The sequence below is a fragment of the Tetrahymena thermophila genome (genome assembly GCF_000189635.1).
Source record: "Tetrahymena thermophila SB210 genomic scaffold scf_8254754, whole genome shotgun sequence".
Taxonomy (NCBI): Eukaryota; Ciliophora; class Oligohymenophorea; order Hymenostomatida; family Tetrahymenidae; genus Tetrahymena; species Tetrahymena thermophila.
The window spans coordinates 57873-80542 of NW_002476514.1; the positions used below are offsets into that span (position 1 = coordinate 57873).

Consider the following 22670-nt stretch of genomic DNA (forward strand, 5'->3'; position numbering starts at 1 on the left):
TCCAAATAAAATACTTGGAAGGTGAAAAAATAGTAATGTAGAAAGGTTTTTTCTACCTACTGATCTAAAAATGCTCTGATTGTAAATTCTCTTTGGTTCACTTTTTAGTTATGTATAAGCTTGAAAAGAAAAAATTTTATAATTTTATACTCTTTTTAACAATCTGAATAATCTTTTAAATATCATAAACAGACTTGAAAATCAATGATAAATATATATTTTCCTTAACTAAGTGTGACTTTATTATATATTTTTCTTTATGAATAAATAATTAAAAACTTTTAAATATTTTTGAAGCAATTAGGAATCAAATAAATGGCATAAATTGATAAAAATAAAATACAAAAAAGACAGACTGTATATTATTTAATAAATTATTTAAATTAATAAAATAAAATATATTTTAAGAAAGAGAATTTACTTAAAATATTTTTTAGTTAGTTACTTATTTTTCTATCCAGCCAGAATTAAAATATAAAAGATAGGTTTAAATATCAAGATTTAAAATTAATTTTAATAGAAATTGCAACATAAGTTAATACATTTTTATAATAAGAAAGGAATAGATCTTTCGAAAATAATTAAAATTATCTAATACTTTATCTGATAAGCAAATTAGCTCATAATTAGAAAGAAGATCATCAAATAATTTATCAATTTCTAAATCCTGGGTAATCTTTTCTATTAATTAAAAATACACATTCTTAAATTTACACTTTTTTTAAAGTATTTAGAAGCAAAAAAATAATTATAAAATGAATTTATAATGAATGATTAATACATAGATAAACATTTTTCATATTTAATCAAATATATGAATTATTAAATTTTTTTTTGAAAATTTCTAAATTATTAATTATTTTTATTTAAAATTATTTTTCAAATATTAAAAAATAATAAATTGATAGATAGATAGATAGATAGATAGATAGATAGATAGATAGATAGATAGATGATAAAGATCAGTATTAATTTTGATAAATCTAAAAAATTGGTTTTTTGATTTTTAGCATCAAGATTATCAATCTATTGTGTTTAAATATCAATTATATATTTTATTTATATTAAAGCTATTAACCAATCTTTTTTTCAACAGATTTTCTGTGACTAAATCAAATATTAGATTTTATAAGAAAAAATATAAATTAAGCTTTTTAAGAAGAGTTTTGCAATAAAATAGAACTTTTCTAAAAAAATAACTAGATCTATCTATCTAATACTTCAATATATATTTTTTCTGCTTTTAATTAACAAAACAATTTTTAGGCTTTTGAAAATTAAGAAAAAAAGTTTAAAATATAGAGCTGTAAGTAATAAAAATATTTACGTTTTTAGCAAAAAAGCAGTTTTTTTAGATTAAATATAGAAAGGCTTCATGAAACAGTATATAAATTAAAATGATTTTATAAATTATTGGCCAATTAGTTAGTTAGCAAAAATATTAAAATTTTTTAGACTTTTAAAAATTGATAGTGCTTAAGAAGGAAAATTCGATTTTGATATTCTTTTATTAATTTCTAATTAGCTTATTCACAAATAAATAAATACATACATACATACATACAATCATCATTAATAAATTCTCAAGTAACTTAATTAAATAAACAAGATAATTAATTATTCCTTTACAATTCTATTTTATTTTTAAAAAAATTAGTCATGATATTTATACCTCATATTTAATGATAATTATTCGATTAATTTTAAATTTTTATATTTTTAAATAATTACTCTCTGAAATTTTAAGTCGTCAACAATAATTTTTATTCTATGGAAGATAAATTATTCAAATTTAATGCACTTAAAAAAATGGTAATGAAAAAATAATTATTTTTTTATTTTAATTTAGATAAATGCGAAACTTTTATGTAATAAATAAAAATTAATATTATATAGTGAAAAAAGTTAAATAAAAATGACAATAGAAATTAAATATTTAAAACACTAAAAATATTTAGATATATTTCAATTCTCTGATAATTAATTATTTCTCTTGTAGGAAATAAATATTAATTAGAATAATAAATATTACCGTACGGTCTCTTAGTCAAGAGGTCTTCTATTATAAGATAGTTCTTGAATAAGACATAAACATCAATTATTGGTGTTAATTTATTTGAGCCATAATTAATTAATTAATTAATGAGGATTTATAGCAATATAAAAATAAGGAAGAAATGTTAAGCTTCATATAATAATAATTACATTTTGGTTCATATCTTTATTTATTAAAACTTTGAAACTCTATTTATCAGTAACAAAAACAATTGTTAAAAGTGACTCTTTCAAAAATAGCACAATCAAAACGAACAGTAATTTTAGCCTTAAACAGACGACATTACTAAATTTAATTTTTAAAAATTAATTTAATAAATAAATAAATAAATAAATAAAAATATTATTATGGAATTATAAGTCTTAAATAATATATTTTATACTTTTAAAACTAAAACATAACTTATCAATACTTTTTTATTTATTTGCTATTTATATTAAAAAAAATAATTTTAATACTTCATAAATTTTTAAACTTCTAAACTTTAAATTTCAATTTGCTCATATTAAGAAATTGTTTAACTAATCTTTTAACAAAGTTAACAAAAAACAGATAGATTTAAAATTTCTTAAATAAATTAACTACAACGCTCTATGGAACATATAAATTTATTTAAGAAATTACAGTTAAAAATGTAATATAAATTATATTAGTATGTTTCTCAGATGAGTAAACAAACAAACATAACAAAAGCATATTAAAAGTCAAAGTTAACAAGTATGATTCAGTACTAGAACCACCAGCTGCTTAAACTGTATGAGAGTTAGTGACACAATTGCAAGATTTACACATCCAACATTGAGATTAGCACCTAGATTTTAAGTTCAATCAGTAACATCACAATTTGGAGTTGCTGATATTGTGAATAGACATTAGATTGTAGCATTAGCACTGCATCCTTTGCAGTCAGTAGCCTTACCACCAGCTGTATCTGCAGCACCACAAGCAACATCAGCACTTAGAACGAGATTTAATTAGCAAATATTATTTACATCGGCATTAGAGCCTGCAGTGCAACTGGCAACACAAGCAGATCCATTGAAAAAATTACCTACCAGAAGCTTAAGCTGTATAAACGTTAGTGGCTCCATTTCAAGATAGATTTACATATCCAACTAATGAGATTAGCACCTGGATTTTGAGTACAATCAGTAACATCACAATTTGGAATAGTTTTATAAATTAGCTTATGGAGATTGAATACGATAAAGCAAAATGCTAGTTATAATTACAAAAATGAATAAAAAATACATAAAGGAAATTTCTAAATGAGGTATTTAAAAAAATAGAAAATCTTACTATTTATTAAAATCTAAGCAAATAAATTCTGAAAAGTTTACTTACTTTTATAATGGAAGACAGAAATCATAAGGTATTCAGAATAATCTAAAAATTATTTAGATGATTATATATACATACAATATTATTTGAATTTAATGGCATATAAAATTGCATTTTGTGTAATATTTTTATTTCATTTTGCTTTTTTAAATCTTGTGTTATTTTCGTTTGTATTAGAATTAATTTTTATTTAAATTAATACTTACATTTAACAAATAAATTCATTTTTAAGGATACCAGTTATATTCTGATAATAATTAAAATAAAGACTAAATTTATTATTTAAAAATTTAATAAGTTTTATGTTAAATAGTTTATTTTGAAATTAAAATTATTATTAAGATTAAAATGGTAATTTTACACATGTTTTAATCAAATCAGTACACACACATAAAAATATACATACCAACAATCAAAAAATGCAATTTTAAATTCTAAATTTTTGTTTGAATCTTGAATAATCAAATTAACAAAGCAGATAAAACTAATAAAATGCTAACAAAGATCTAACCACTGAAAGTACATGAAGTATTTGATGCAGAAATCTGTGTAGATTGACATGAAGAACCATCAACAGAGGCATATTGATTTGCATTAGTAGCAGTACCATTGCAGGCGGCACAGTCTGCATCAGTCCATTTATTTGAACCTCTGGCAGATTTATTGCATGAATACGCAGCTGCTACACAAGCACTTCCATCAGTCTTAGCGAAGATAGTTTTTGTTTAAGGGCTAGCAGCCATAGCACATGAATTACAGTTAGCATCTGTCCATCCTGAAGTAATACTATTACAAGCAACACAACTAGAAGTAGTTAATGGAGAAGCACCAAATTGTACGGCAGGAGTAGCAGGTGTACAAGCAAGACAATCAGCAGCTGTCCAAGCATTTGCAGTAGTAGTACCTCTACTAGCAGTAGTGCATGTTGCGGAAGAAGCAACACAAGCAGAACCAGCGGTATTAGCAAAAGTAGTTTTAGCTGGAGGGGAAGCACTTGATGCACAAGCATTACATAAGGTATCAGTTAAACCTGTATTGACAGTAGAGCAAGCAGCACAAGAAGTAGTTGTTGAACCTTAAGCAGCGGGTACCAAAATGGGAGTAGCAGGAGTACAAGCAAGACAATCAGCAGCTGTCCAAGCATTGAGCGCAGTAGAACCTCTACTACCACTATCACATGTTGCGGAAGCATTAACACAAGCAGTACCAGCAGAGTTAGCAAAATTTGTGTTACCTTTAGGGGTAGAAGTACTGGCGCATGCAGCACAATTTGCATCAGTCAGGCCACTAGTTATATCACTACAAGCTTTACAAGCACCTGAAACCAATGCAGGGGTATTAGGAGAACAAATGGTGCAATCACCTAAAGTCCATGCAACATTACTTGGTCTTGCTGTGCATGAAGCAGAACTAGCTACACAAGCACTACCAGCAGTATTAGCAAAGCTACTTCCTCTACAAGAATAACAAAATGCATCAGTTAAACCAGTTATTGTTCCTATATTTAGGCAAGAACAATCATTAACAAAACAAGTAGTCAAATCATTTCCTGTTCCTAACCAAGAACAAGCTCCTGGACCTCCTGTAACTGTAGGTACAGCACAGGCTTAAGAACATTTTTAACCAGGAGAACCAGTACAAGTAGTTTCAATTCCTGGAAATTATGAAATTACAGAAACAAGAAGTTAAGAAATTATTAAGCAAATTATTAGAGTTTTGTTTTACATTTTTATTTTTTTTGAATTTTTTGTTTGAATTAATTAATTATTAAAGTTAAAAAAAAGCGAGAAAGATATAAACAAGAAAATTTAGACAAACGAAAGAGAACATAACTTCCAGGATATTTTGTCACAGGGTAATTTATCAGGAAAATTGTACTATTTTCACTATTTAAAAAAAAAATATATTTTATCTCGATTATCCAGATCAATATCATCAACATACATACACTCATCTAAATAAAAAAATATAGATGAAGAATATCATAATAGTTTTTTTTCTCTCATTTTTGGTTTCCTACATTCGCCATATACTAATATATGTAAGTTTGAGAAGTAAAATATTAGGAATTTTGTATAATTTTTGACTATCTGAATAATCCTGTAAATATAATTTTTAAAAAAACAAATATCATAAATAGACTTGAAAATCAATGATAAAAAGATATTATATATAACTAGATGTCAGTTTGTTATATTTAACAAAAAAATATTTATAACTTTTTTAACATTTTATTATTATTCTTTCTTAATTAAGATTGGCTCACTTTTTAGCTATACGTAAATTTGAAAAGAAAAAAATGTATAATTTTACACTCTTTTTGACTATCTGTATAATCCTGTAAATATAATTTAAAAAAAAAAATAATAACATAAACAGACTTGAAAATCAATGATAATTAGATACTATACTTAACTAAATGTGAGTTTGTTATATTTCTTTATGAAAAAATATTTTAACCTTTAATTTTTTTGAAGAGAAAGAGGAATCAAAATAAATCGTATTAATTTACAAAAATAAAATACAAAAAAGATTGCAAATAATTTAATAAATTATTTTATTTAACATAAAAAAATACAATACATTTTAAGAAAGCAAATTTATTTAAAATATTTTTTAGCTATTTTTCTATCTAAAATGAAGTAGGGAATAGAACTTTCAAAAAACATTTAAATTATCTCATTCTTTATATGATAAACAAATTAGTTCATATATAAAAAGATCATCAAATAATGTATCGATTTCTAAATTCTGAGTTAATCTTACCTATTAATTTAAAAATTCATTTCGTGGGCTTTCAAATAATATTAAAAATTAACTAGTTCGAGGTAAAAAATATTTATTAAATGAATGTGTCAAGATTAATAAATTGATAAACATTTTTAATATATTTTCAGTCAAATGAATTTTTAAATATTTTTTTTTGAATATTTTTAAATTATTATTTATTTTTATTTAAAATAATTTTTCAAACATGAAAAAATAATAAATAGATGATAAAGGTCAATATTAATTTTAATAAAATAATATTTTACACATAAAGAATATTTGCTGTATTTAAATATCAATTATTTATTTTATTTATATAAATATATTAACCGCTCTTTTTTTCCACATATTTTCTATGTACAAATACTTACAATCATGTTTATTAAATTCTCAAGTAACTTAATTAAATAAAAACAAGATAATTAATTAATTATCGCCTTTATACTTCTATTTTGATTGTAACAAAAATTAGTCAGTCACTGACTGATATTCTTATCTCATTTTGACTGATAATTATTCCATTAATTTTAAATATCAAAATAAATAAGAAATAGAGAGAGAGCTATCAGAATATTTAACTGATTTTAATTTTCATCATTTTCTATGATTAAGTAATTTTAGATATTTACTCTGTGTAATTTTAATTCACCAACAAACAATAATTATGTTATGGAAGATAAATTATTCAAACTTAATGGATTAAAAAAAATAATTTTTTTTTTTATAGGAGCTTTAATTATGCTAGTATAATAATAATTTTTATTAAAAAAAAGTTTCACATTTATTTAAATATTAAATAAAATTATTAATTTACTATATACTCTAATTAATTAAGTCCCATTTTTAGAGAATATAAAAAATTTTGAATTATTTTTTAGAAGTAATAAGTTTGATATTTTCTTAAACCCAAGCCTTTTAAATTAAAATATATATGGCTTGAGTCAGCTAGAGTTTTTAGAGTTATATAATTATTTTATTATTTATAAATAAAATGTATTAAACAACAAAATATTACAAAAAATCAGATTTTTCTTAGCTTTAGTTGATTTCAAGCTTAGCTACACTGTAACTTTTTTAATTATTTGTCTTAATTAAGATTGGTTCACTTTTTAGTATATCTATGTTTCAAAAGTAAAATATTTATAATAATTTTGTTACTGACAAAATCTGAATAATCCTGTCAAAAAAATTTAAAAAAAAACAAATATCATAAACAGACTTGAAAATCAGTGATAATTAGATACTATACTTAACTAAATGTGAGTTTGTTATATTTCTATATGAAAAAATATTTTAACCTTTAAATACTTTTGAAGGGAAAGAGGAATCAAAATAAATCGCATAAATTTATAAAAATAAAATACAAAAAAGACTGCAAATAATTTAATAAATTGGTTTATTTATTTATCTATCTTAATAAAATACAATACATTTTTAGAAAGCGAAGTTGCTTAAAATATTTTTTAGTTAGTTATTTTTCTATCCAGCAGCCAGAATGAAGTAGGGAATAGAACATTCAAAAATAATTTAAATGATCTAATAATTTATCTGATAAGCAAATTCGCTCTTAATTAAAAGATCATCAAATAATTTATTGATTTCTAAATCCTGAGTTAATCTTATCTAGTAATTAAAAAATACATTTATGGGGTTTACAAATATTTTCAAAATTCACAAATTTTTTTAACATAGTTAAATGAAAAAAATATTTATTAAATGAATGTATAAAGATTAATAAATAGATAAACATTTTTAATATATTTTCAGTCAAATGAATTTTTAAATATTTTTAAATTATTATTTATTTTTATTTAAAGTAATTTTTCAAACATTAAAAAAAAATAAATGGATGATAAAGGTCAGTATTAATTTGAATAAAGGTAAGATTTTTCGCATAAAGATTATCTATCTGCTGTATTTAAATATCAATTATATATTTTATTAATATTAAAGCTATTAATCACTCCTTTTACCACAGATTTTCTGTGTGCTAAATCAAATATTAGATTTTATAAGCAAAGTTATAAATTACTCTTTTTAAGTAAATAAAAATTTTCTTAAAAAATATTAAGATCTATCTAATACTTCGATATATATTTTTTCTGCTTTTAACAATACTATTCTTGGTCTTTGAAAATCAAGAAAAAAAGTTTAAAATATTAAGCTGTAATAAATAAATAAATATGCGTAAAAAAGTAGTTTTTTTAGTATATAAATTAAAATGATTTTGTAAATTATTGGCCAATTAGTTAGTTAGCAAAGATAATAAAATTTTTAAGACTTTAAAAATCTATAGTACTTAAGTTGGAAAATTTGATTTTGATATTGTTCTATTAATTTCTAATTAGCTTATTCACAAATAAATACAATCATTATTAAATTCTCAAGTAACTTAATTTAATAAAAACAAGATAATTAATTAATTAATTATCCCCTTTATACTTCTATTTTGATTTTAACAAAAATTAGTCAGTCACTGACTGATATTCTTATCTTATTTTTAATGATAATTATTCCATTAATTTTAAATATCAAAATAAGAAATAGAGAGAGAGCTATCAGAATATTTTGCAGGATTTTAATTTTCATCATTTGTTTATTTAACTATTTTTAGATATTTATTTTGTGTAATTTTAAATCACCAACAAACAATCATTATGTCATGGAAGATAAATTATTCAAATTTAATGCACTTAAAAAAAGCTAAAATAATTATTTTTTTATAGAGGTGTTATTAATTTAAATAAATGCGAAACTTTTTTATAAGAAAAATTAATATTATATAACCATAATTAAAGGTTAAATAATAATTTAATTTATATAAAATTATTTAAAACACTAAAAATAATAGAATAGTAATGGTAGGTAGTAGAATAATAGAGTGTAATAAAATAAAATAAAATACATTATATTTTTTTTTAAATTTTAAATTTATTAAAAATAAAGTTATATATATTTCATCTTATTTTATTACATCCAATTTTTATATTAGATTTATCTTAAAAGAATAGTAACTAAGTAATTAATTAAAGATTTCATTTATTTTTTTACTATTAGTTTGTTTTTTTGTTTCTTTCTTTTGTTATTTGATGATAAAAATATCAATATATTATAAAAAATGAATTAATTTCAACAAAAAGTAAATTTATAATGTGAATTTTTTTTATAAATAAATTTCAATAAATAGCTATTGTTTAGTTATAATGTTTTATTTATTTTTTCAACTTGAATCTGAAATATTTACTAACTTGCTTTATAAAAAATACTTAAAAATAATAGAATAGTAATTGTAGGTAGTTATAAGAATAGTAGAGTGTAATAAAATAAAATAAATTAAATTACATTATATTTTTTTATTATTTTGTATTCAATTTTTAATTTTTTATAAATAAAGTTATGTATGTTTCATCTTATTTTATTACCATTCAATTTTTACATTTATCTAACTTAAAATATTTCTAAGAATAGTAAGTAAGTAAGTAATTAAAGATTTAATTTATTTTTTTACTATTAGTTTATTTGTATGTTTCTTTTGTTATTTAATGATAAAAATATCGATTATAAAAAAACCAATTAATTTCAAGAAAAAGTAAATTTTTTAAGTGAATATTTTTTATAAATAAATTTCAATAAATAGCTATAGCTTTAGTTATAATGTTTTATTTATTTTTTTCAACTTGAAGCTGAAATATTTACTTAATTTGCTTGCATAAAAAATACTTACTTACTTACTTAAAAAAGATCATGGATTGCTATTTTTTACATGCAAAAATTTTACACAATTTTAACATCTAAGCATAAATCTTATTTATATTTAAAATTATAGAAATCTTATTAAAATTAAATAGTTATTTTAATCAATATTCAATTTTCCTATATATATTTATTAATCAGTGCCATTCTCTTTATGTAAGGGATAGCTATTTATTTTAAAATCAATTATAAATATATTTTCATAACAAAGCTAAAATAATTTAAAATCAGAAATAAAAACAAAATTACTATGATGGATTGAATAATTTTACCTGATTAAATTTTTATTTTGTTTTAGATCTAAATTAATGTATTATTTATTTATTTATTCTTTTCTAATATGCTCTGAATGGTTTGAACCACTTCTTCTGATAAAAATTATAGCTTTATAAATAAATAAATAAATAAATAAATAAAAAAATAAATAAATAAATAATTGAATTATTAGAGCAAATTATAAACTAAAAACAAAATTTTAATAAAAAAATATTTCGTATTTAAAATAAATGGAAAGTTTTCTATTAGATAAAGTATAAAAGAATACCTTAAATTTATTTTGGATTTTGAGATATTTTTGCGTTTTTATAATACATTCATTTTTGATCACGTTTGCTCCTTATTAACGGATAATTTTTATAGAAAAAAATAAATTTTTTAATATTTTAATAATTAATTAATTAATTATATTGTTATAAATTATGAGTTAGAAAATCTTTAAAAAAATAAATGAATATAGTAAAAATTAATTAATGGTATCATGTTACCCTAAATTAATTCAACGTGGATATTTATGAACACTTTTCTAAGCCATTAGTTATTTCTTTAGCTGAAGCATACATAAAATATAAAATATGGTTAATAAAATTATATTAAAGATATTTATTTAAAAAAAAAAATTATTTTATTATTTAAAAGCTATTCATTTAAAATATTTATTTTTATTTAATTTATTACTTCAAATCAATAATTTAATTAGTGTTTTTTTAAGCATCGATAAAGTATCCGTTAAGTTCTTGGCTTATAAAGCACTAAAATAATTTTTTATACTTAATTGTTAAATATTCGATTATAACTAATATTTTTAAAAGTAGGTTTCATGCTATTTTTAATATAACAAAACAAAGAAATTTATAAAAATTTTTGAATTAATTAATATTCCACTTTGAGTTTATTTCAAAGGAAGGAATTTATTTGATATGCTTAGTTATATATAATTCAGTAATATTTTAAAGACTTTATAAAGAACTTAAAATGGCCATTAATCCTTCTCTATCTATCTATCTATCTACCTACCTATCTTATTTTTGCTTTAAAAATAATCTATTAATATACCATAAAAACATAAAAAAAGTATATAATAAATAATAAATATATAAAAGATTTGCTTGCTTTTTTATTTATTTATTTTTTGCCTAAAATAAATACAAAGAATTTGTAAAATTACTTTAAATTTAGTTTACTGAATTGTTAAAGTTTTTTTCAGACACTTGAAATGCTATTAGCTAGCTAGCTACGTTAGTGAAAAATTACACCAAGTTCTAAACATTAATAGGTTTTAAAAAGTGAGTTATTTCTAATTAAAAAAATTAACTCTGAATAACTTAAAAAACTATAATTATAAATAAAGATTACTTAAATTTTTATTGTGATAATTCCTAGAGATTAAGATTTTAGCAAGAAATATTTTAGAAATTTTCTAGCGCGCTTACTATGTATGCTTTAAAATTAGCCTGCCTTGATTTAACTTTAGCTAAATTAATTTAATTTATAAAAGTAGTTGAATATATTTCACTAATAGTTAAGTAATTAAGAACCATAAATTAAGACTGAAGGAAATCACATTTTGACACTTTTCTAGAGCACTCAGAAATAAAATTTGCTATATCAGAAGAATTCATTCATCATCTTTTAGCTAACAAAATGTTTAATTTTAATAAATAAAATAGAAAATTAATTATTTTTATTTTTTAAGATACTTCAATAAACTAATAATTTATCTATTATAATTTCTCATTAATAGATAAAAAATATAAATACAAAGAAATCAAATCTCTTTAAATTGATGAAAATATAAAATTATGATATTGCTAATCCAGGTATTTAAATTTGAATGCTAAGTAGTTAAGTTAGCCTTCTTGCTTTTTTTATTTTGGTTTGTCAGAATCTACCTATGATTTTATTAAAAAGAAATAAATAAATAAATAAATGTTTTTATTTAATTTTTTATGAAAATTTTATTTGTCAAAAAAAATATTTTGACGATTTTGACGAAAACTCCCCCCTTTTTTTAATCATTTTATATTACGCATTATTGAAAACGCGAATAATTTATTAATTAAAATTTAAAAAATTCTATCATAAAAATATTTTTTATTTAAAAACCTAGCCTAATTAATTAATATCTAGCTAGCTAGAGGTTTGTTGCCATACCACTAGATTTGAATTATGCGTTTAGCTATAAATAATTGTTATATAAATGCTTAATAATTAAAATATTTATTTAACCTTAAGTTAATATAAAATTTGAATATATTCTAGTTAAAGTTTTGTAATGAAGAAACTCTGTTAAAAGAATGAAATAAAGATAGATAAATAGATTCTCATAAAAATAAAAATGTGTAGTTAATAAATTAAAGGTTGAAATTTTAAATTGTTATTTAGCAAGAGAAAGAATATTTATTTTAAATTGCTATTTTTAATTAATTATTTTGAGAGGAATTACTTACATTACAGCTTATCATAAATTTTATTTTTCAACCTATAATTTTAAATATATAAAATGTATGTATACTTTAGCTTATTAAACTAGAAAAATAAATGATACAATTAATTAATTAATTATTCAATATTTAAGTTATGGTAAGAGAAAATATAATATAATGTCATTAAATAAAATTCAAGCATAAATAAATAAATAAATGTAGCAGGATGGATTCAAAAAAAGTAAAATAAAATAAAAAAAAATAATAAACTTTTTGATTAATAGGCAAAAAAAATATTGATAAATAAATAGTAGCATATTTAGAGGATTAAAGATCTATTAATTAGCTCATTAAATTTTATGCAAAATATTAATTAGATTAAATATTTTTTTAACTAAATTTTATGATAAGTGAGTAGATAGCTAGCTAGCTAGATAGCTATCTATTAAAAAATATATTAAAAAGCTACTTATATTAAAGGTATTTATCAGTATTTCTATTTTGTTTGCAAATATATATTATATGCATTCATTCATTCATTATTCATAAGCAACTAATTAGCGCATCATTGATTAATTCTAAGTTTTTAAAACTAAGAGATAAAAATCAATTATAAATGGCATTTATTCATATTATTATGCATATTTAAAACTTTATAGTGAAACTCAAAACTTAATTTATTTTCTTTTAAAATATTTAATAACTTCATGATATGATTGATGATGATGATATTTTGTATAAAAAAAACAAATTTAATAGGCAAGTATTATTAGGCGTTGTTATTGTGTAATTGTATAAATAATTTAAGCAATAAATTATAATTAAAACATGGAATTTAAATTTTTAAAAATTCATTTTGCCAATTTTAATGATTTAAAACCTTAAAAAATTAAAAAAAATAAATAAATAAATAATTTTATTAATTTAATATTTCATAATAAAAGAAAGAATGTCTTATAAATTTAAAATAAAGTTTAACAAGAAATTTGTTTACTTGATTTCTCTATTTATTTTTAACAGTCTTTTATTCATTTTTTTGCGAAGTAATAAGTAGAAATCTGATTAGTTTACTTTATATGATTATTTAGATAATCAAAAAGGTATTTATGTATGTATGTATGAATGTGGATAAACAATTTATATTGTGAACTCACAAAACTTAATTATTAATCCAATTGCTTCCATACAAAAATTGACAAAGGTAGAGACAGACAGACAGAGAGACTGATAGACTGACTAACTGACAGACAGACAAACAGATAATAATCGATTAAAGTGTTAATTAAAAATACAATCAATTCATTATATTATGTAAAGAATTGAGTGTTAATTAAAAATTCAATGATTTATATTATGTGTTCATAATACAAAATTAATTAAAAATAATCCTTCCTAAGTGGAAAATAAATGAATAAATAATTAATTAATAAATAAATAAATAACTATATATTTATGATTTATTTTTGTTTGAATAGTAATAAAAAGAGACAGACAAAATATAAATAAATTCATCTGGTTAATTAGAAAATTATTAAGAGTTTCTAAAAACTTTTTTTTAGTTAAAACAAGCTTTTGCTTTTATATGAATGTTTTCTTAATAGAAAATTAATGATAAATTAGAGATTTAATTTAAAATGGAAAGGCTTTATATTATGTACCGTCAACTCTTATAATATGCTGCAATTATTTAAGTAATATATTTCAATTTCTTTGCAAAATAGACTCTCTCTTATTCAAAATAACCCTATAGGGTACAAATCTGAATACTTTTAAATGCGTATGGTGTATATTATTTAAAATTTTCTTAAATATCAGCTAGTCTAATGAAAAATATATATTAAGTATAGTTTGTTTTAAAAGACTGAAAATAATTATAGGTCTAAATGTGTTGAGCATAGTAATAATTTAAGAAATATTAACAAGCAAAAAATAATTTTATGAGCAGTTTATACATATAAGTTATATTTTATACTATTCATTTTATAATATGATTTAAATTGTTTAGATTTTTAAAAACAAACAAACAAACAAAATCTTTCTTAATATTCATAATATTTTTAATTTAGAAGATAACTAACTCTATTCTGTTAATGTAATAATAATAAATAATTCATCTGATTTTATCCAAACAAATCTAAAAAATATATTTATTTATTTTTTAAATGATTACTTGAACGAACAATTAAAAAAGATTTTCTTTTTTGTTTATGATATATTTTATTACTTTTCTAATATCGAAAATGGTATTCATTTACACTTAATTACTTACTTATATATATATACATACATACTTACTTACTTATATTTTTAAAAGAAGTATTGATATTAAAACAAAGAAAAGGGTTTTCTTATGAATAAGATATATGATCTATTATCTCATTTGAATGTATTTATGTATGTGTGTCATGAATTTGGTTTTTTAATTTTTTCTTAATATTTCTTGTAAGTGATTCTTTATTTATTTATTTAGAAAAACTTGATAAATTCAATAAATAATGAAAGATTACATAAAAATAAAAGCAAATATCTATAAAAAGTAGGTTTATTTATTTGTTTGATTTGATTGGCTCAGAATAAGAAACAAGCGCAACTAAATAAAATAAAAATATGGCAATTATTTAAACATTTTTTTCGTTTCAGATGCTTTAAATTATAGATTAAAGTTTCTTAAATTTGGAAGTGATGTTGATAAATTCTTATTAAAGTTTTTCTTTGATAAAAAAAATATTAATAAATTCTTATTTAAATTTGTCTTCACTCTCTATATCCATTGTAAAAAAAATACTGATAAATTATTATTAAAGTCTGTCTCCAATATAAAAATAAACATTAATAAATTCTAAGGATAACTTGTAACAAAATCAAAAGACAACATTTTGTTTTTCATCAAACAAGCTATATTTATATATATATATTGATCAATCTCCAACTTATTTTAGATTTTTCCACTCTTTTAATTCGAAGAGAAATAATTACTTCTAAAGTTTTGTTGTTTAAATCATCTTATTATTAGAAAGGCAACTAAAAAATGTATAGCTTTTCTTTGCAAATTTAACAAGAGCTACTTAAAATATAAAAACCACAAATACCTTCTTTATTACTAAAAAAACATTTTAAAATTATTTGAAAAGCTTCAACCAATTGATCAATTTACTACCAAAATAATTTTTTATTATAATTCATTAATTAGCGAAAGAAAACAATAACATGATTATCATTCAGTTGCCTTCTTTCCTCTTCAATATTTTTTATTAGTAATTGAGTATATTTTTCTTTTAAGTGAAATAAGTAATCATTTAATTTTTTTAAAATACAAATTTTAAATCTATTATATTTACATAGTAATTTGCTATTTTAAAATTGTTTGATCACTGATAATTAAAGAGTAATAAAGCAAATACTGTAAAACCTCATTAACGCGCAACCCCCAAATTCAAAAATTTTGGAGTTATCGATGTTTCATGAAAAAAAATTTTAATTTCAGACAAATTTTGAAAAGTTTACTTTTAGAATGGAAGACAGACATGGTAAGGTATTCAGAATAATCTAAAAACTATTTAGATGATTATAAATGTAATATTATTTGAATTTAATGGCATATAAAAATTGTTTATTTTATTCCATTTTTGTAATATTTTTATTTCTTTTTGCTTTTTTAAATCTTGTGTTATTTTCGTTTAGTATTAGAATTAATTTTTATTTAAATTAATACTTGCATTTAATAAATAAATTCATTTCCAAATTTTAAGGATACCAGTTATATTCTGATAATAATTAAAATAAAGTCTAAATTTATTATTTTAAAATTTAATAAATTTTGTGTTAAATAGTTTATTTTGAAATTAAAATTCTTATCTAGATTAAAATGATAATTTTACACATGTTTTAATCAAATCAGTACACATAAAAATATAGATACCAACAATCAAAAAGTGCAATTTTAAATTCTAAATTTTTGTTTGAAACTTGAATAATCAAATTAACAAAGCAGATAAAACTAATAAAATGCTAACAAAGATCTAACCACTGAAAGTACTAGAAGCCTATGTAGCTTGACATGTAGAACCATCAGCAGAGGCATATTGATTTGCATTAGCAGCAGTACCATTGCAGGCGGCACAGTCTGCATTAGTCCATTTATTTGAACCTCTAGCAGATTGAGTGCATGAAAACACAGCTGCTACACAAGCACTTCCATCAGCCTTAGCGACGATATTTTTTGTTTAAGGGCTAGCAGCCATAGCACATGAATTACAGTTAGCATCTGTCCATCCTGAATTAATAGTATTACAAGCAACACAACTAGAAGTAGTAGCAGGAGAAGCACCAAATTGTACGGCAGGAGTAGCAGGTGTACAAGCAAGACAATCAGCAGCTGTCCAAGCATTGGCAGCAGTAGTACCTCTACTACCAGCAGTGCATGTTGCGGAAGAAGCAACACAAGCAGAACCAGCAGTATTAGCAAAAGTAGTTTTAGCTGCAGGGGAAGCACTTGATGCACAAGCATTACATAAGGCATCATTCAAACCTGAAGTGGCAGCAGAGCAAGCAACACAAGAAGTAGTTACTGCAGGGGAAGCAGCGGGTACGAAAACAGGAGTAGCAGGAGTACAAGCAAGACAATCAGCAACTGTCCAAGCATTGGCAGCAGTAGTACCTCTACTACCACTAGCACATGTTGCGGAAGCATTAACACAAGCAGTACCAGCAGAGTTAGCAAAATTTGTGTTACCTTTAGGGGTAGAAGTACTGGCGCATGCAGCACAATTTGCATCAGTCCATGCACTACTTATAGTATTACAAGCCTTACAAGTACTACCAACCAATGCAGGGGTAGTAGGAGTACAAACGGTGCAATCACCAACAGTCCATGCAGTAGTTCCTCTTATGGTGCTGTTGCATGAAGCAGAAGCAGCTACACAAGCAGTTCCAGCACCATTAGCATAGGTATTTGAGGTAGATCCTTTACAAGAAGTACAAAATTAATCATTTAAATTAGTGATACCAGTTACAGTACCAGTAGTTAGGCAAGTACAATCAGTAACAGTGCAAGTGGTCAAAGTAGAAGAACTAACCCAACTACAAGCTGTTGTACCAGTTCCTGCAACTGTAGGTACTCCACAGACACTAGCACAATCGGTACCAGCAGCAACACCTGTACAATTAGCTTGACCTCCTGCTGATGAAAATACAGAAACCAGAAGTTAAGAAATTATTAAGCAAATTATTATAGTTTTGTTTTACATTTTTTTTTTTTGAATTTTTTGTTTGAATTAATTAATTATTATAGTTAAAGAAAAGCGAGAAAGATATAAACACACAAATTTAGACAAACGAAAGTAATAATTATTAAAAAGAAGAAAAAGCTTACAAAATATTAATTTAAAAATAGATGAAAAATTTAATTTTTAAATAATTAAAAAGAAATAAATATCCTTTAAGTATATTTAAATCTGAGGTATTAGTTTATGTTTTAACTAATTTTTTTTAACTCAAAATAAAGAAAATTAATTATTTTGGTTATTTTTAGTTTGAAATAAACAATATTTTATCTTATTTTCATAAAATTGATGTAACTTTTCAAAAATATAAAATAAATTTTAAAATATCAGACAATAGAATTGAATTATCAAGTTTAGTTTTAGCAAACAAGTAATCCAAAGCAATCAATTTTAGTATTATAATAACAATTTAGATCTGATAATTGATAGAAGACAAATTTTTTAGTATTTTATCAGAATTATTTAAAACTTAATTATATACATCCATATTTTATTAACATTTTTTTAAAAAATTGAGGAAGAAAAATTAATTTATATTTAATCAGAAAGATTTAATTTTTTTATTATAAGCAAGCAAGTATCTAAATCTAAACACTTTTGTTAAATAAGAGTTAGACTAAATTATAATATGATGAAACATTTTTGATATAAAATTTAATAAAAAAGAGAAGATTATAAAAAATATTTTAAATTTTTTTTAACATTGTTATTTAAGTTTTAGTTTTTAAAAATATTAAAAATTTTTTGTATGTTTGGAGACAAAATATTTAATATTTAATCAGAAAGCTTTTATTTTTATTTTTATTTAAAAATTGATTAATATTAATTTCAAAAATTCTTTGAAGACAAATTAGATGAATATTTCATAAGAAAAATTAAATTACTAATTAATTATCTGCTTTTTATTAAATTGTAATTAAAAAATTATATATATAAAATAAATGTAACCATTTTTGTTAATATAAAATATTATTTAACATATGCTTTAAATATAAATTTAACTTTTTATTCTTGATATTATTTAAGTTTATTTTGAAAACTAACAAATATTTTATTTAAAACAAAGAAAATTAAAAGCTTGAATGAAGACAAATTAAATCAATTATTAATTTAAAAAATTACAATAATTTTTGCAAAAATAATTAATATCTTTTGATATATTAAAAAAGACAATTTCGTCATTTTCTATTTTAAAATTTATTTGCTCTAAATTACAGGCATATTTTTGAAGACAGATTTTGTTAATATTTAATCGGATTTTTATATTAAATAATTAAATAAATAATTAATTAAATAATTCTGATTAAATCTTTTAAAGACAAATTCTATTAATATTTCATAAGAAAAATTAAGTGACTAATCATCTCCTTTTTATTTAACTATACTTAAAAATATTAATTTGATATAAGAAATGTTGTCATAGTTGTTATTATATTGTATTTTTGAAATTAATATTTATCTTTTTACTATGTCGATTTTGAATTTTTAAAAATTTTAATATTTTATTTAAAATGAAAAAAATAAAGAGCTTGAATGAAGGAAGAAAAATCAAATCAGTAAATTTAAATTTTACTATTTTAAAAAATATAGTTAATTTCTTCTCATATAATATAAAAGTCAACTTCTTAATTTTTATTTTAATATTTTATTTGCTCTAAATTAACAGCGAAATTTTTGAAGACAAGTTTTATTAGTATTTAATCAGATTTATATATTAATTTATTAAATCTGATTAAACTTTTTAGAGACAAATTAGATTAATTTTTCAGATAAAAATTAATTAAATAATTCTGATTAAATCTCTTAAAGACAAATTAGATTAATATTTCAAAGAAATTAAATAAATAACTTTTATAAATGTGTAAATAATATAATAATAAACACTTAGAGAAAAATATATTTTTCTTTGTGTTAATTTCGAACAAAAATTAGAATATAATTTAAATTATATTATTGTATTCAATTAAGCCATACACATGACAAGTTAAATTTTTATTTTGTACAGAAATTTTTTTACTTACTTACTTACTATACATGTTCTTTAATTAAACCCACATTACTAGCTATTTTTTTTTTCCTTAAGAGTCTGCTATTCTTTCCTCTAATATTATTTCAGTGATCTAAATATAAAGTACATTTATAAAAATAAATACAGTATTTAAAATATATTATTTGTAAATAATATAATTTTTTTTCGCAATATTTGCTAATTTTGCATTTTACAGCATTAATCCTTACAAGTAATTGATTATTTATAAAATAAAACACAGAATTACTTAAATAGGAAATACTATAAACTTATTAATATTAATTCATCTCCTATCTTATTTTAACTTTTATTGTAAGGTGTATATTTCAATAAAATATTGTAATATATTATTACTATTTGTGGATTATAGTTTAATAGTAAATATTTATTAATGACGCAATATAAATATTTAAAATATTGACAAATTAAGTTAGATTCATTTTAAAATAAAATTTGTCTCCTTTTATTACTTTACTTGCTCTTTGCTTTGAGTTATTAGTTTTACAAATTTCCTTATCAAGACATATTTAAAATTTTGTTTACCATAAAATCATTTAAATATTTAACACTTTTAAGCAATTTAGTGTTGATCTTGCCTGAAATAATATGTTGCTTAAAAATAGTTAGTCGCTTTACAAAATCTAAATCGACCAAATTTATGAATTCTGTTTAATATAGGGTTGTAAAGATAACTAAATATTAAATGTTAACACTCTTTACAAGTAAAAAGAAATTTTTAAAGAAAATAACTTAAAAGTTAATTTTAGTTCAAATAAAATAGTTAGTCATATGATAGAAAAAATATTTTTTTTCTTGCATTTTATATAAAAATAAATAGAATTGTTTTAATATGCTAACATATCAATATAGTTGTAAAAACATCTGATGTTATATATAAAAAACATTTGAAGTTATAAATAAACCTTAGTTGAAAAAGCAAACAAGTTTGCAATAAATTAAGGAGTATACTAATCAAATTTTTCATAAGGTACTAAATGAAGTTTATTTTTAAATAGAATATTTAATTTTTCTTATTATGCTTAAAACTTTAAACTTAAATAAACATTTTATTATCATTTTCTCTACATAATCTCTTTACAAAAATTAAAAAATTGTTTTATGTTTTCAATATAGAGTTTTTAAATTTATTATGCTTTATTATTTTGAAGTACAATGATTAATTAATAAATTATATATCCTCTTTCATGGTTTATTTATTAATCGCTTTATTATTTATTATATTTAAATAAATCATATATATTTTAAATTTCATATATTGTAGCAACTCATTGATTACCTCTTTGCCAATATACTAAATCAAAAAGTATATTGTGAAATAAATATTTTGAACATTTGATTAGTTTTTTAGAATGCGTGTTTGTTTTTTAGTTATAGCTATAGTATTTAAAAAGACTAACTATAAATATATAAAGGATTACTAATTATTAATGATTTTTTATTTTCTTTCTAACAAAAGAAATTAACTCACTCTTTTTTGAGTTTCTGTCTGTCTTATTCATTTATTTATATATTTTTTACTTAAAATAAATTTTGCTATTAATATGCCTATTAGCAGTTTATATCTTAGTCAAAGTTAGAATTGCAAATATGAATGATATTTCAAATTAAAATCCTTAAAATTTGAATAAAATAATATTTTATATCTCAGTTCGCTAATCTTTTGATAATATAAATCGTTTTAGTTGATAATTTTTATGAATTCAGTTTGTTTTATTTATGTATTTCTTTAATTTATATGAATATGCTCTATCAATAGATTGGATAGATAGATCGATAGATGGATCTATGCATGGATGTATGGATGGATGAATCAATCGATTGATTTTTAAAATATGAATTGAATATATACCATTAATAATTATCTGTATCTATATATCTATCTATCAAAGCAATGCTTTTTGCAATGCATAGATATATAGATAGATTCTTTTTGTTGCCTTTATAAGCATTCTCTTGTTCCTGGTTGTTGTAAATTTTCACAAATTCATTTTAATTTACATCTTAAATCGGAAACAAAAAACAACTTTGTTAATTAAATTTACACGCAGACACTCTCTCTCTGTCTCTGTCTCTCCTTAGATGATAAAAACTAGCGATTAGTCATTATTAATTTTAAGCTTCTGATTTGGTAAATAAAACTGTTCTTGAATTTAGAGAGAGAGAGAGATCTTAAAGTGCTTCAAAGCTTATCATTAATTGTATTTAACAAAAAACAAACAAATTGACAGTATAATTTCTTTTTTTTATTCTCTCTTTAAGCTTTCTTACAAATCAGTAGATAGATTGATAGATACATAGATAAATAAATAAATGACTTGCCAATCACACACAAAAAAACAAACAATCAAACAAACAAAAACCAACTATTAAGTTGCTTTATTGTTCTTCCTATAAATGATTTTGATAGTATTACTACTTATATAGATAGATAGATTAAAATTTGCCTATAATTAATTCCCTATCAATAATACAAAATCTTTATATTTAAATAATTCTTTCAACGTTTTGGGAGGGATATTCAACCAAAAATTTATGCTAATAGTAATTTATCTTCTTTTTTTAATGTTTATGAATAAGAGTGATATTTTTTTGATTTTAATGATTCAAAGAGTTAAAAATTACATTGAATGTGTATAATTGAAATTAAAATATTTTGCAATAAAAAAAATTTGATTACAACGATAATCTAAAATATAAGAAAATATTTTTTTACATTA

General features: G+C 21.0%; 6 protein-coding genes across 6 annotated transcripts in view; 4 read left to right on the forward strand and 2 right to left on the reverse strand. All coding sequences in view use genetic code 6, as the record gives it.

The window, feature by feature from the left end:
• TTHERM_00605940 (hypothetical protein) overlaps window positions 1-63 on the forward strand; it is a gene marked incomplete at both ends in the record, with an annotated part of 617 nt that extends 554 nt beyond the window's left edge. Inside the window, one exon of the mRNA XM_001010532.3 lies at window positions 1-63. This exon is cut by the window's left edge and continues 206 nt beyond it. Coding sequence (XP_001010532.3) covers window positions 1-63 — 63 coding nt within the window.
• A 2749-nt stretch (window positions 64-2812) lies between these two features.
• Window positions 2813-3178, forward strand: TTHERM_000605950 (hypothetical protein; the record flags this gene model as incomplete). Its single annotated transcript, XM_012796176.1, has 1 exon — window positions 2813-3178. One exon carries the CDS (start codon window positions 2813-2815, stop codon window positions 3176-3178), a length of 366 nt encoding a protein of 121 aa, XP_012651630.1.
• Window positions 3179-3858: 680 nt separating this feature from the next.
• TTHERM_00606950 (cell surface immobilization antigen) lies at window positions 3859-5124 on the reverse strand (the record flags this gene model as incomplete). Its single annotated transcript, XM_001010534.1, has 1 exon — window positions 3859-5124. The coding sequence occupies one exon, from the start codon at window positions 5122-5124 to the stop codon at window positions 3859-3861; it is 1266 nt and encodes a 421-aa protein (XP_001010534.1).
• Window positions 5125-12492: 7368 nt separating this feature from the next.
• TTHERM_000606958 (transmembrane protein, putative) lies at window positions 12493-12921 on the forward strand (the record flags this gene model as incomplete). The annotated part of the gene is made up of 1 exon (XM_012796177.1): window positions 12493-12921. One exon carries the CDS (start codon window positions 12493-12495, stop codon window positions 12919-12921), a length of 429 nt encoding a protein of 142 aa, XP_012651631.1.
• Window positions 12922-15303: 2382 nt separating this feature from the next.
• TTHERM_000606959 (hypothetical protein) lies at window positions 15304-15996 on the forward strand (the record flags this gene model as incomplete). The annotated part of the gene is made up of 2 exons (XM_012796178.1): window positions 15304-15909; window positions 15964-15996. 2 exons carry the CDS (start codon window positions 15304-15306, stop codon window positions 15994-15996), a joined length of 639 nt encoding a protein of 212 aa, XP_012651632.1.
• A 599-nt stretch (window positions 15997-16595) lies between these two features.
• On the reverse strand, window positions 16596-17867 carry TTHERM_00606960 (cell surface immobilization antigen; the record flags this gene model as incomplete). Its single annotated transcript, XM_001010535.3, has 2 exons — window positions 16596-17023; window positions 17279-17867. The coding sequence occupies 2 exons, from the start codon at window positions 17865-17867 to the stop codon at window positions 16596-16598; spliced, it is 1017 nt and encodes a 338-aa protein (XP_001010535.2).
• Between the last annotated feature and the right edge of the window lie 4803 nt (window positions 17868-22670).